This window comes from Microcaecilia unicolor, chromosome 6 (genome assembly GCF_901765095.1).
Source record: "Microcaecilia unicolor chromosome 6, aMicUni1.1, whole genome shotgun sequence".
Classification (NCBI taxonomy): domain Eukaryota; kingdom Metazoa; phylum Chordata; class Amphibia; order Gymnophiona; family Siphonopidae; genus Microcaecilia; species Microcaecilia unicolor.
The window spans coordinates 111,463,946-111,480,005 of NC_044036.1; the positions used below are offsets into that span (position 1 = coordinate 111,463,946).

A 16,060-nucleotide genomic window follows, 5' to 3' on the forward strand; every position below is an offset into this window, starting at 1 on the left:
GCAGTAGGAGCAACCCCAACTAACATCCAAGTAGCCACATAAGCAGGCAAAGCTGATGTAATTTTTTTTTTTTTTTTTTTTTTTACAGAGGAAGAAGGAAGGAGAAAGTGGCTGGATGTGGATGGGGTGGGGGAGAAAGTGGCTGGATGTGGGTGGGGGAGAGGAGGGACCTGGCACCACCAGTTGTACCCCCTAAAGCTAGCACCATTCTAATGAACCAGGAAATCCAGAACAGGAGCCAACACTGGTGAAGCCAGGCCTTACAACAGTCCGTTCACCACCTGCTGGAGACAGAGATATACTGACTAACCAAGGCGCAAACTGTCCTATAAGACAAAATTCAGTGCTCTAGCTCCACCTGCTGGTAGATGGACACAACCCACAAGTCTCTGGATTCATCTGTTCCAGGTGCTAAGGTAACTGTATTTGTATAGGAGGGGGGTTGTTAGGAGTGGAGTCTAACAAGTTAGGAAAGATTTGGGATGTATTTCTGGGTGGAAAAAATGAGAGGCAATTGTTTGTAATGTAATGTTAAAACTATAGCTGTTAGTAGACGGTGGATAGGGGTGGGTTGGGGCATTGCTTTTTGGATATATCCTTTGTTTTGATTCTTTACTGATGTGTGCTTTTCTTTTTTTTTTGTTACAAACTGAAAAAAAGATGATTTTTCCAAAAAACCAAAAAAAAAAAAAAGTCTTCATCCTGAAATATCTTTCTCCTCTGAAGTTTGTAAACAAATCACTGGCACCTGGCTTCTACCAACTGGAAACTGTTTAAAAATAATTAAGGGTCTTTTTCTGGTGCACTTTGTATTTTTCTTGAAAGGTGAAAGGATCCTGGTGAGTTAAGAAAAATGTTTTTAATGGACATCAGGAACAGCAATAGAATATTTTTTAAGAGATGAAACTGAAGGTGAAACTAAAATTGTTCTAGAAAAGGAAAACTTGAGCTCTGCTGTCCTTTGCTGGCAAGTGGCAGCATTAGCAATCGAGAGCATTAATGTGGCTTATTGCTTCAATTTCTATACTGTCTTTCGTCCATTAGTGTCAAAGCAGTTTACAACTGAAAAAAAAAAATCAAATTAAATTTACAATACAATAAAATTGTGGAAACCCATTCCCTGAACATTAATAGTCACATCTGTCAAGAATGACCTATTTAAAACCAGCAGTGCCTCCTTTCCAGTTTAAATGTAAAGAATTACCCCCCCTCCCCCGTTTACTAAGCCACGCTAGCAGGTGCCAGTGCAGTAATGCCGACACAGCCCATTCACTTTGAATGGGCTGTGTCGGCACTGCCGCGTGGCTTTGTAAACAGGGGGTAAATCTGCACAGGTCGAGGAAAAAAATGAATTATGGCATTTTCTTTGGGACCACTCCTTTCTTTTAAATACAAACTGCCATGGAAAACTAACTGGAGCACAACAGCATACTCACGGTCTGTGCATCTTCTTAATAACTAGATACAGATCAACCCAGCATTTGGCTGCTGCAGTAGATGCTTTCAGCAGTCCCAGGACTGGAAGTATGGGTGAAAGGGGCATGTGCCACCTAAGAGCATCAATGAACTCTCCCAAATTTGGCAACCCCATATCTCACATGGGTTTCTTTAATAACAGGAAAACTGTGTGGTAGGATTTGTCAACATTAATGCAGAGTCTGTGAACGTACTTTCAGTCATTGGACTGGGGGAACAGAATGAGAAGGATACAACGAAGGGGGATGGGAAAGCAGAGAAGGGATGCGTGGCAGTGGGGAGGAAACGGAAAAGGAGGATACTGAGACGATTATGGGAGGAAAGCAGAAATAAGGCAGATACTGGGCATGGAACATGGGGAAAGACACTAGCTGATGCTCCAGCACAATGATATGTCAGGGGGAGGGGATGAAGAAGTCATCTACAAGCAGATGATCAAAAGTCCCGCGCTGTTCCAAACAGCACGGGGCTTTACCGCACCGATCAGAGATAATTGCATGCAAATTTAAGCATGCAATTATCTCTGATCATGAGGTAGAAATGCGGGAGAATTGTGCCTCAGCATGTGCTCAGCACAAACCTCCCGCACTTGTTTGACAGGTCTGGGCTGTCAAAAGCCCAAACCTGTCAAACACAGGGGCTGGAGGTCCATGGGACCACCAGGCCCCAACTACTCCTGCCCTGAGCAACGGGTGCTGGAGGTCCGGCGGACCTCCGGTCCCCCCGATTCCCCCCACCCAGGGATGGCTGGAGATACGGTGGGTCTCCAGCCCCCCCAACTCCCCTCAACATGTGCACCCAGTCAGTGGACAACCAAACCCCCAGCGACAGGGGGGCTGGAGGTCCGCTGGACCGCCGGTCCCTCCAACGATCCCCCCACCTAGGTTTCAGGGAGGGCTGGAGATGCGCCGGACCTCCAGCCCCATCGCTGGCAAGTTTGCCTTGTTGGGGAGAATAGGGGCCTGCCAGCATGCAAATGCAAAATTCTTTCTACTAGAAATTCCATTGCAAGTACCATGTTAATACATATAGAAAATGATTGCTTAACACAAGTTTACAAACTTATTTCCTGTACTGAGTGACTCTAGTGTTCATTTGTGGTAACCCAAAAAATGCACAAATAAAATCTTATCAAAACTTTGAAATTATTTGGGCACTTAAGATATGGGCTTCCAGCTTATCTAGTTAAAGTTTTAGGACATATGCTTGAAACTTTTGCATACAAACAGGTCCTCAATGTATGCAAATTTGTCAAGCATATTCATTGCAGATATTCTGAAACTTAACTGACTGCTGTGATCAAGACAGGATTTGGAAACTTAAGGTTACATGCATGTTTGTTATTCACACCTTTTTCTATTTTCAGTTACCAGCTTCAAGTTTCACAATTCTTGTTTCCCTGACAGCTGTTCCTCATCTCAAACTGGTTAATGCTACAAGCAAAAAGACCAGGAGAAAGAATAAACCACCAACTTGAAAATTGCTCCCTGAGAAGACACTGCGACATCAGCTCCCGACTTGTTTTCTGATCTATTTCATGATCTACTTAAATGTGTCGCAAGTTATAATCATGAAACTAAGTAGAGATGTGCACAAACAGTAATCAAATAGAACCCAAAAATCTCACTGTTACAAAGCAACTTGTTTTCAGAAGACCTCTAAATGTATCTCCAATGACATTTTTTTTTGTAAAGTTCACAGTTGTACCCGTAGCCAACACCACAAGGAGCCATCAGAGATGCAGCTTTAAGCATCTAACACTGAACCATCAGTAGCATGCTCCTCATTAATATGAAACCCAGCTTCAAAAACCAAATTTCAGCATAGCAGGACTTTACTGAGAAACTAAGAGAGAATTTTCAATTAGTGAACATATCCCAGAAGGTAGAACAGAAATCTGAAAGCTTAATTTTATGACATTACCCTTTGGCACATTACAAAACAGTTTAAAGAATTAGCTAGAGAAGCAAATGAAACAGCATACTTTCTAAAATCTGGTTGCCGGATGCACTGGTCTTTTCTGGAGGATGATCACCTGCAATGAAAGTTAATTTTTGGTCAAGTTATATAAACAGAAAGCAAACAGAAAAAAATATATATATATACATACACATGTAATAAAGTACACCAGTATAACCAGTATAAACAATTAAGTATAGTGTAATCTAAGACAAATCAAAGATTACAATATGCAAAACAAATAGTAATAATTGAGTAGCAGGGATTAGACATGGAGCAAAAAAGGTGAGGGAAGGATGGGGAACGCATGCTTTTAATGGCTAGCCATAAGTGGAGGAGTAGCGTAGTGGTTAGTGCAGTGGGCTTTCATCCTGGTGAACTGGGTTCAATTCCCACTGTAGTTCCTTGTAACTCTGGGCAAGTCACTTAACCCTTCATTGCCCCAGGTACAAAAATAAGTACCTGTATATAATATGTAAACTGCTTTGATTATAACCACAGAAAGGTGGTAAATCAAATCCCATCCCTTATCCCCCTCCATACACAAGTCTAAAACTTGCTTGGCACATACACGTTTCTCCCCTTCTCACTCTTCTACACTGGCTTCCTGTAAAAATGCTTATTCCAGTTCAAAATTCTTGTATTTCAAGCATTTGCTCAGTCTTGCTACCCTCTCTTTCTTTTCGGACTGATCGATCAACCAACCATGCCTCTGTTCCTTGCTTCCAAACACTTCCTGAGTTCTGTCACCCAGCTCCCATAATATGCACATGACTAAATAGCTAATCCCCTTTAAGATGAATCTTCAAAACTCAGTTTTATAAAATGACTTTCTTGTACATCACACCACTTGTTGTTCCATTGCTCATCATTTGTATAATGTTCTGAAAGTGTTCTGAATAGGACACCATATAAATCTTGAACAAATAGGAAATCTAGGCCTCTATTTTAAAAGCAGTAAAAAGAATTGAGGCAGTGCAAAGAAAAGCTACAAAAATGGTATGGGATTTGCATTACAAGACATATAAGGAGAGACTTGCTGACATGAACATGTATACCCTGGAAGAAAGGAGAAACGGGTGATACGATACAGACATTCAAATATTTGAAAGGTTTTAATCCGCAAACAAATCTTTTCTGGAGATGGGAAGGCAGTAGAACTAGAGGACATGAAATGAGGTTGAAGGGGGGCAGACTGAAGAAAAATGTCAGGAAGTATTTTTTCACAGAGAGAGTGGTGGATACTTGGAATGCCCTCCAGCAGGAGGTGGTGGAGATGAAAACAGTAACGAAATTCAAAAATGTGTGTGATAAACATAAAGGAATCCTATTCAGAAGGAATGGATCCTCAGGAGCTTAGCGGAGATTGGGTGGCAGCACCGGTGGTTGGGAAGCAGGGCAAGTACTGGGCAAACTTCTACGGTCTATGCCCCGAAAATGGCAAGGATAAATCAAGGTCAGGTATACATATAAAGTAGCACATATGAGTTTACTTTGTTGGGCAGACTGGATGGACCCAACAGGTCTTTATCTGCCATCATCTACTATGGTCCTATATGTTACTATTAGCAGTAGCATTTACACAGGAAGATGACATCAGAAGAAGGCGGGACATCGGGAGCGCCGCCTCCTTCACTGACGCTGCGACTTCGCTGCCCTGCCAGCCGGAAGGAGGTAAATTTAAAAGAGATTTTGTTGGGGGGGAGAAGAGGGCGAGCAGTTGGGACATGGGAGTGGGAGGGCAGGGGAGAGAGGACAGCGATCATCTTCACGGGGGGGGGGGCGCGCTCCAACCGCTTGTCTGAGGGGGGGGCGCCACCCGATCCCTTGCAGGGGGACGCCACAGACCCTTGGCACGGCCCTGCATGGGAGGGAGAGGAAGAAGGGACTGGAGGGAAGGGAGAAGCTGCTGGGACATGGGAGAGAGAGGAAGAAGGGACTAGAGGGAAGGGAGAGAGCTGCTGGACATGGGAGGGAGAGGAGGAAGGGGCTGGAGAGCTGCTGGACAAGGGAGAAAGAGGAAGAAGGGACTGGAGGGGAGAGAGCTGCTGGACATGGGAGGATAGGGAGAGAAAGAGGGGAGATGGATGAAAGGATGCAGAGAGAAAGGGGAGAAACTATAAGGATGTGGAGAGAGGGAGGAGACTGAACAGAAAAGGGTAGAGAGATAGACACTGGATAGAAGGAGAGGGGAGATAGAGACACTAGATGGAAGGATCAGGAGAGAGGGTAGATGAGTGGAAGGATGAGGAGAGAAAGAGTAGACACTGGATGGAAGGGTAGGGAGAAAAAGGAGACGCTGGATGCAAAAGAAAGAGGGGAGACACTGGAAGGATGGGGAGAGAAAGAGGGGAGCTGCTGGATGGAAAGAGGGAGAGGACAGAGTAGGGAAAGACTGGAGAATAAGAGGAAGGGGCATGTGGAGAACAACGGTGAGGAAAAGATGAAAAGCCATAGGTGATGAACGGACAGGAAACCCTGGCAAGAGAAAGACGAAGGAAAGCAGAATCTAGAGACTGGGAGCAACACAATGAGAAAAGTAAATGGCCATACAACAAAGGTAAAGAAAATAATTTTATTTTAATTTAGGATAAAGTAATATGGTACCTGTGTTAATAAAGTTTCAGAGACCAATACTTCCTTCCTCAGGTCAGGAGAGGATACCGTAAAAGCATTATACTGACCCGAGGCAGGAGGTTTTGGCCTCTGAAAGCTCATTGAAAAGGGTGTTAGGCTATGAAATAAATTATTTTCTGAAACCTGATGCACTGAAAAGCAGCACTTTACCCCTGTGTGACAAATGCGTCTGATAACTGTGACTAAATTTTGCTGGGGAAGGGGGGTAGAGAGAAAATTTTGTGCCCACCCACTTTAGGTTCAGGCCCATCCAAAATTGGCAGTCTGGCTACGCCACTGATATGTATTCCCCATCTTAAACTTCTCCATTAGGTTTTGCACCAGCTTAGAGGCATGCTGAGATTTTTTTTTAAAGTTCTCATTTCTCCTAGGGTTTTTACATGAGGGATTACGGGAATAATTCACCTTAATCACCCTTTGGGGGGGGGGGGGGGGGGGGGGGGGGGGGGAGTTGGAAGGAAGGGAAAAAATGCTGCCTCTCTACTTAACTGGAGACACTTAGATATGTAGATTTATAAAAAGTGACCTGCGACATGTGGAAAACTTTTGTAAAATGGCTGCTCACACTGTATATCCTGGCAAATACACATGCGCTCCTCCACTTCCTTGTATTTTACAAGAGGCTCTGCATTTATGAGGGGCCTGATAGCTGCACAGACTATTCTCTGAAAACACATATGGCTTCTTTTACAAAGCCGCACTGCCAATTCTCAGTGTGGCAAATGAGAGGAACCCATTCAGATCCTATGGGCTTCCTCTCGTTTGCTGAGAAAATCGCTAACGCAGCTTTGTAAAAGAAGCCCATACTTAGGAACTTAAACCCAACAGCTATTAATCTGCAAAGGTAGATAGGATTTAGCCTTTATGTTTTGAAGAAAGGTAATATTTGTACTGGCGCCAGCACTCAACATTCCTTGGATTGGGATGGGTGTTGGGGCTTCATAGTCATCTCTTTTCACACAGGAGGTATTCTAAAATCATGTCAGTAGTATCCACTGTTATTTAAGATGAAATGCCACTGGGCCAGTAGTGAGAGTGAACAAGTACAACAATCTCCCAAACTTTCATTTGCAATCCAAACAATGAAACAGCCTGGAACACAAATAAAATGCCATCTGGTATCCACACAGAGCAGCTGGGATCTTTACCAAGTGCTGCATAGGTACAGAGGGATCTATCTACTCATTTCATTTATCTACCATCCGAGGCAATTCACAACCACCATAAAATTTATTGCATCGGAGGATGAAGACAGCCCAGCGATAGTATTGCTGTTGTCCCTGGATACAATTCTGCTAGAGGAAAACTAGTAGATAATCTTGTGGTCTTTCAGCACATCTTTACTGCTTCATGACTAATTTACAGGACATCTATAACCCATTCAGCACTTTAACTGAAGACTCAATATTGGAGACCACTGGGGGGGAGGGGCAGGGAAAGAGGGGTTAGACATTTGTTAATCTAGGAAAGATTCTCTGAAGGATTTCTCTAGCCTAAACTTACTCTGGTCTTCCTTATGCTTCCCTTTAGAACAGGGGTTCTCAACCTAGTCCTGCAGACACACCTAGCCAGTTAGGTTTTCAGGATATCCACAAAGAATATGCATGCGATAGAGCTGCAAACAATGGAAGAAGTGCATGCAAATTTATCTCATGCATATTCACTCCGGGTATCCTGAAAACCAGACTGGCTAGGCGTGTGTGTCCTCAAGACTGGGTTGGGAATCCCTGCTTTGGAAGGATTTCTCTCAATTTCCAGTAATAAAAAGGCTGTGCAAAAGGTCTCCAAAGTCATACAAAGTTTTTGAGGAATCATCTATGCAATAACCCAAATGAAAAAATGCCAGTCAGGCACTGTAATGGGAAAGACAAATGGGTGATGTCACCACACAGCAGCAGGATGGAAATGCTCTCCCAGAGCTCAAAACTAAGTGGTATGTATAGCCCTTCTCATGCACAGCGGTCTCTTCTATCTCATTTCCACTGCTCAAGGAATGCAACAGGGAGGTGGGAGAGACTGCATCTAATCAACCCTACTGTCTACAGAAAAACATCCGATACAGGTGAGCAGCGTTGCTTTTTCCATGGACAAGTAGAACCAAGTCAAGCACACAAGTGGTTAACTCACAAGCTCAGGGATGCTCAAAGATAAAGATGGCATATTCACAGACGATGCACGACTTGCTGTTGTGAGAGAGACAAATTGGACAGTACAACTGAACCAAAAGCACTGTACCTGACTAAAATCTAGTGCAAGCAGTAGTGTGAAGTATGAAACAAAGGCCATATAGCTGCTTTGCATACACAATCCAGGTAAGCCAATTTCAAAACAGCTACAGTGGCTCTGATTTGATGAAGTTTAACTTAACTAAAAGATGAGTTCCAATCTGTTCATAAAAGAAATGAATACACAGAAACAGAAAAAAACTAAGGCAGATAAAGATCACATGACTTAACAAATATATCCAACCACACCAAGCTCTACAATCTTTTTTGAAATATCTCCTCACCAATATATATGCCACCCTCCCCACAACATCCCCCAATCCAACCTATCTCCTTACCCACCCCTTCCTTCTATGAGCACACTCTAGATGCTTCATTTTGTCTCAGGGCTGACCAAACCAGTTTGAGTGTAAGAGCTACAGAAGGATATATCTGCAGGCTCAAAAAAGTTGGTCTTTATGACAACAATCATTTTAAGGAGGAAGCTTAGGAAGAGAGGGAGATCAACATCTGTGAAAAGGCTGATCAATTCTGCACACTCTAGTAGACCCTCTTTTGGGGATGTGGCCTTAAACTTGACGTACAGAGGCTTTGAGTCCGGCTGTAAAGGAGCAGTGCCAGTGATCTTCCAAAATGGTATGAATCTTGACTAAGACTTTCACCCTAAAATATAGTTGTTCTCAGCATACTTGCACAGGCCTGAGTTTAAGACAATGTCAAAGCCACCCAGTGAAGCACCAGGACCTCAGCACAGATCACCCTCAGGATGCAGCTTCTAAGAACAAATCAGCATAGACATCTCTTGGCTGTCTGCACTACATAAAAGGCTTGAACAAAATCGTATCGATCTGGATTCAAGATAAATCCCTCCTGTCAGTACCCTTCTCCACCACCGCCAACTCCAGGCTCCACCCTTTCTGCCTTGCCTCACCCCATGCCTGGAATAAACTCCCTGAGCCCATATGCCAGGCCCCCTCCCTGCCCATCTTCAAAGCCTTGCTCAAAGCCCACCTCTTCAATGTCGCCTTCGGCACCTAACCATCATACTGCCCCTACTTGACATTTCGCCCTTTAGATTGTAAGCTCCTTGGAGCAGGGACTGTCCTTTATGTCAATCTGTACAGCGCTGCATAACCCTAGTAGCGCTCTAGAAATGTTAAGTAGTAGTAGTTCTCCATTCTTAGCACAGACTTCATTGGCCTCAACACAGATACGTGATCAGCTCTTTTGCAGCAAAGTATTCATTTTTCCCTGAACTGTCCAGTGCAGAACCATTGCTGGCATATTATTCGTAAGTCATAGTACAGACATCCAAACTAATAACCATCTCCATGGTGATTTTCAGTCCATCCTATGCTGGAATCTACTCCTGGTCACAGTAACCAAAAACATTTTTCTCTTAGCCTTACTGAACTTACCAGAGCTGCTGCACTCATTTCTACAACAGTCAACCTCATATTGTGAACCACAAGGAGGGTGCTGTCTACCACTTTCTTCACAACATTCAAAAATCTCTGTGTGGAAAGAATAGTCTATATCCAATGCTTCTCCTTCTCAGCAAATCTCCCTGTGAAGGGTTTTGTTTTGGGTTTTTTTAAATCCCATGTTCATTAAGAACACGTACTGAGAGGCTTTCTTTCATCTACAACAGGAAGCAGAACCTCCCTAGGATGTATTTGTCTTCTTAAAATACATAAAGGCACTGAAGGCCATAGTGGCTATTCTAATACACGGCATCTAATACATGGGTTCACAATAGCTTTGTGGCAGACCTAACAATTCAGCCTCTATCTAAAAGATGGACTTTATGAGAGAGTACAATCATCATCTTGCTTCAATAAAGTCCAATCTTTACATTCTTCGGTAGTAGTCAAATTGTCAATGAAGGTGTCAAAATGCAGAAAGCTTTCTAGTATGCCACCTGGTAAACATTCAACCAAGTCAAAAAAACACCCAAGGATACTGTTAAACTCGGGAAGAACTGCACATGCTCCGAACTTTACATTTAGTCTTCAGAGCTGTTCCATCCTGGCGCTTTGTGAAGATGTCAACCATTTGTGTGCCTGCTCATTAACAGAAAAGCAACCACTTCTATTTGGTCCCTAAGAGGCACATCAGTGTTTTCTTGCAATGTCACAGACTGCTGAAATCTGAAAACCTGCTTTGATCCTATTTCTACCGTGTTTCCCTGAAAATAAGACACTGTCTTATATTAATTTTTGCTCCCCAAGACAGGCTAGGTCTTATTTTCAGGGGATGTCTTATTTTTCAGGGAAACATCGAGTCGTCCCCCCCCCCCCCACCCGAGGTCACCCCCGGAAGTTGGAACTAGCCTTAAACGCCTTCTTTCACCAAAAGTAAGACCTAGCAAAGTTTTTTTTCTTTTAAAGCAGGGCCGCCGAGAGCCGGACAAGGTGCCCCCCCCCCCCCCCCCGGAAGATAGAACTAACCTTAAACACCTCCTTTCACCAAGTTCACACTCGCAGCAAGCAGCAGCAGGCAGGCCACTCCTTCCTTCCGTGCCCCGCCCTCGCAGACGTTAGGTTACGTCAGGCGACACGGGACACGGAAGGAAGGAGGGCGGGTCACGGAAGGAAGGAGTGGCCTGCCCTGCTGCTGCTTGCTGAGAGTGTGAACTTGGTGAAAGGAGGCGTTTAAGGTTAGTTCCAACTTCTGGGAGCGACGGAGGGCGGGTGGATGGGGGGCCCGGCGACCTCGGGTGGGGGGGCGCGACCTTGTCCGGCTCTCGGCGGCCCTGCTTTAAAAGAAAAAAAAAAAAAAAAAAAAAAACTTTGCTACGGTAGGTCTTACTTTTGGTGAAAGGAGGTGTTTAAGGTTGTTCCAACTTCCGGGAGCGACGGAGGGCGGGTGGAGGGGGGGCCCGGCGACCCTGCTTTAAAAGAAAAAAAAAATTAAAAAAAAACTTTGCTAGGTCTTACTTTTGGGGGAGGCCTTATATTTTACAATTGCAGCAAGACCTCTACTAGGTCTTATTTTGGGGGGATGTCCTATTTTGGGGGAAACACGGTATTACTACACATTTCAGCATAAACTAGGCATTCTATTTTTTGGTGCATTAAAAATCACTTCACCAATTAATTTAAAGGGATCAAGCCAGTAATTCAGTAACAGTGCTGTGTGCTGTCATGGGGTCAAGTCTTCAGTGTCCTGGGCTGCTAAGGTATCATTCAGCACCCCTTGTGGGAAGTGCATACAGAATAAGGAAATTGCTTTTAGTAGTTGTAAATGAAGACTCATGCAAATGTAGACCAGTAAACCTCTGTTCCAATTGATCTGGCTGCCCAAAACATGAGGAAGCTACTGGGCAAAAAAAAAAAAAAAGAAAAAACTGAAAAAAACAATTAAGCTTTGCAATTCAGAGAACTAGAACTACAGGTGCTATCACTACCTCATACCCTGTGCTGTGGACCTATTTAACCAAGTCAACGAATGGCCATTGCATCACGTAACACATAAGGTATACAGTCTTTAGAAGACATGCCTGAAAATTTGAAAATAAAGGAATTATAGAAGAGGATAAAGGTAATTTAAAAAAAGAAAAACTTCTACAAGACATGCTAACTCTGAAAATACAGGGCAGAATTTTGACCGATTTCTGGGTTTATATATTTGTAATTTTACACTTGAAAGACATGTCTAGGGTTCAGGCTAGCAAATGTCTTTCAACTAAACACAACAATCAGTATGTTCTGTGAAGTAAGGTTGGGGGGGGGGGGGAACAAATGGCCAGTTCAAAATTATAAAATTGGAAGATGCTGAACTTACCATGGCTGTGCCCATGTCCATCATTATGGCTATGCCCATGTTTAGACTCATGGCTATGACTGTGGCCATGCCCACCGTGACTGTGTCCATGGCTGAGGGACCCATTAAAGAGAGAATGGCTGTGTCCATGACCTGCAAACATTTCCATGACAAAACATTTGAAACAATTTCAAACTAATCTAAATTGTCTTGGGAAGAATGGGTTAGAACGAGCAGAATATGCAAAAATGTCACTCTGAAATGAACCTGAATTTAGTTTCATAAAGTGTTATATGTCGTTTAAGAACAATCTTTACTTAATTCTGTTTCAATTGCTATGGGGTCTTTTACTAAACTGTGTTAGGCGCTAATATGTGTCTACAGCAGGAAAAAAATTTTTTTGAGGGGCCTGTCTGAGGACAAAGAGTGGGCGCTCCTGTGCTAATCAGTTAGTGAACCTACACTACCATGTGGTAACTGGTTAGCACAGGAATAGTGTGTAAGCCCTTACAGCTAACAAAATGGGGGCAGTAAGTGTGCACGAACTAATTTTTGATGGTCTTGCACTAATGGCCATTAATACAAAAAATACAGAAAGGGCATTTTACAGCTGCAGTAGAAATGGCCTTAGTGTGCTGAGAAAAATCTGCATAAAGGTCACTATGGTCACTTTTTATCGTAGGTTAATAACAGGATCCCTATGTTTCTCATTAATAGGAAAAGCAGTAACATAAAACTCACTAATCTATTTATAAAATGAAAATGCCACAGTTTGTTGTGACTTTGTCTAATGAGAATATACATTAGTTAATTTAAATATTTAACAAGATAAGAACATTAAAAACAAGAGGATGGTATATGTAATTAAACAGGAATAAGGAGTAGGCTACAAATTCTGTTTCTCCAACACTCCTTGTGACCCTGGGCAAGTCACTCTCGTGATCTCTAGTAAGAGAGACCTTAAGTTTGAACCCATATGCATTAATTTGAATTAACATATGTTAACTTGTTAAATGCATAGTTAGTAAATATTCTTTATGAAAAATAATGGGGTATTATTTAAGGTGTATTAAATCACAAATGAATACTAGTAAACTGCGCCCTTTGAACTACAACTCCTCTGGGATAGATAAATACCTACTTTGCCTGAAGCATAACTCACCTTGAGCACAGTTTGAAAAAGTAATTAGATCTAAAATTTTAAACACAATAACACCCTAAAAATGTCACATCTGCTCCACAAGCACCTTTAAGCCTGGAGGCACATAACAATTGGGAAACTAGGGATTAGATAACATTTTCTTTGTAAAATCTGATGTGTTTAGAAATTAAAAAAAAAAAAAAAAAGACTCCATATAAACTTAGCACTTTATTACCCCCTACAGCTTATCACCACAAACACTGTAAATATCATACCAGAACTGTGAGAATGTCCATGACCCCCATGTTTAAAAACAAACACGCCTATAAGATTTACTATAAGTCCCAGTATAGAAACAGGAAGCAGTCTCTCATGATGTACATCAGGGGGCTCGAGTGCTCTCTGGAAAGAGAAAAACAAAAGAACAAAAACTTTAAATCTGCAATTTACAATTTAAGTAACACAGAAATCAAGCAAAAGCTTCTTATCAATTACAAGTGTTCTGTGAACACTGCAGCTCACCATTCACACACACATCATGCAACATGACCACACTTGTTGCTGAACAGAACTGTCTGGGAAGAGCAAAAGCCTTCCCTTTCTGGTGTATGGCAGTTTCAAACATTGCTATGACCCCTTCAACTCCCTATCAAAGCTTTGCCTTGGAAGGAGGGTTTGTATAACTTGAACTCCTACTTTCAGAGAACATCCTTTTAAAAGAGACAGCATATTACTTTCTTTGAAGTTGTCACACAAAAGACTCTCTAGCTACATGTTGCTTTAGCTTGAACTTGATAGTAGATGATAAAACTCTAGTGACTGTGGCACTAGGTCAAGATTTGCACTTGACCAATCATTCAAGTAGCTAACACATGAACCCCTCCCTCCCTCTGCTCCCCCCCCCCCCCAAACTTTCACTGGGACTATTGCAAGACATTTTTGTGAATATCCCCAATGTTAAGGCTAGGCAAGAAACATGTGGTTTGCTCAGTTACACATCTTGAAATCTCCTACAGCTTGGATGCTTATCTATATAGGCATAAACTAAACTTATAAATTTGGGTAACAAAGCCAACCTTTGTTAACCCGTTTTTGCTCTAATTTTTATTTTCACTCTCTATTTCTAAATATAGTTTATGAACATACAGCTGAAATGGGTCAAAAAGGGGAAATTACATAACCCAAAATAACCATCTTGAGCTTTTCTATTCAGGAATTTGTTACATAAGAACACAAATGTTGCCATACTGGGACAGATGGAAGGTCCATCAAGCCCAGTATCCTGGTTCCAAAGTGGCCAATCCAGGCCACAAGTACCTGGCAAAATCCCAAAAGAGTAAAACTGTTCTCATGCTGCTCATCCTAGGAATACACAGTGGATTTTCCCAAATCCATCTTAATAATGGTTTATGGACTTTTCTTTTAGGAAATTATCCAAACCTTCTTTAAACCCTAAGCTAGGTCGAGGATGGGGCATGGAATACATCTGTTATTTTTGGGGACCAGAAACTACATGGAGTAAATGCACTTTGGCTCTTCTGCAGTGAAAGAGGTTCAACTATGCTGGCTTGCAAAAGTGAGAATTTCAATGTTAGCTAGTATTGGTGCTGCAGAAGTTTTAGTACTCCAAGATGGGTGTTCCGGGGAGATTTTTAATATATATAAATCAGCAGCCTTCCATTATAATCTAGAGGACACAGCTGTCTGAGGTTCTAATGTGCCAACATTTATGAAAAAACTTCAAAATAACAGTGGGATCTGAGGATGATCATATTTTAAGGTGGCCAAACAGGCAGATAAGGCATCAGCAAAATCTAGAAGGATGTTTGGGTAAACTGGGAGAAGAATGACCAGCAGGAAAAAGGAAGCTACAGTGCCTAAGTTTCTGGTGAGACCTCATTTGGTGTACTGCATACAGTTCTGGAAACTACACCTTCAAAACAGTATAAACCAGATGGAGTATCATTTTATGAATCACTCTCTGGATCAATGGTCTTAGTCATAAAAGCATACAGAGATAAACTTACAGACCTAAATACCTATACTTAGAAAGGTAGAATAGGAGAAATATGATAGAGACATTTAAATACCTCTGGGGTATAAATATGTAGCAGACAGGTCTCTTCCAAGTGAAAGAAAACTCTGGAATGAGGATCATAAATAAAAACATACTTCTTTTTTTAAACTTGGACATGTCTTTCTGTTGCATTGTCACTGAAAGATGCCCTAATTTTGGGCCTGCCCTAGTCCCACCAAAAACACGCCCATAATACGCCCCCTTGTTATTTGAACAAACTCAGTGAAAAATGTCCAAATTCTGCCTTTTTGAAGATGATTTTAGACATTTTCAGTAGATGTACGTTTTATGGCCATTTTGAGATTGAAAATGAGCACCTGTGTCTCTTTCTCTATATGGGCAATTTCAAAAAACTGGACTGACCAATTCCCAAGTACTGGAAATTGTTTCAAATATTGAATTGTAAACCTAGCTGCCAGGAATATTTCAGAGCTCAACAGTTTGACGGATCTGGAGACATGTATAGGACAGTCAACTAAGGAAAAATGCCAAGCACATAGCCTACTATCTGAGAAATAATTAGAAACACCTCTTTCCAAAAGTCCTGCATGAAATAACTCATTCACCAGATATGAATTCAAGTGCCCCTTTGACCATGCTTGCCAATACAAAGAGCTGGCAAAAGGGTCTAGTATGTAGACAAAAGCCAGAGATCTATAGATAAGATGAAGTAGGCTAAACATTCAAGTTTTCCTTTCTATGGCAGACAGTTATATGTGGGCATTATATCAGATCTAAATCCAGTCATCGATCTAACTGGGCTAGATAATTCCTCATTCT

At 42.1% G+C, this 16,060-nt stretch overlaps 1 protein-coding gene across 1 annotated transcript in view; it reads right to left on the reverse strand.

The window, feature by feature from the left end:
- Positions 1 to 16,060, reverse strand: part of SLC30A7 (solute carrier family 30 member 7) — a 94,042-nt gene that overhangs the window by 50,035 nt on the left and 27,947 nt on the right. The window contains exons 5-7 of the mRNA XM_030206892.1: positions 13,479 to 13,605; positions 12,084 to 12,215; positions 3,461 to 3,511 (exon numbers count right to left, since the gene is read on the reverse strand). Coding sequence (XP_030062752.1) covers positions 3,461 to 3,511; positions 12,084 to 12,215; positions 13,479 to 13,605 — 310 coding nt within the window. The remainder of the gene's footprint in view (positions 1 to 3,460; positions 3,512 to 12,083; positions 12,216 to 13,478; positions 13,606 to 16,060) is intronic.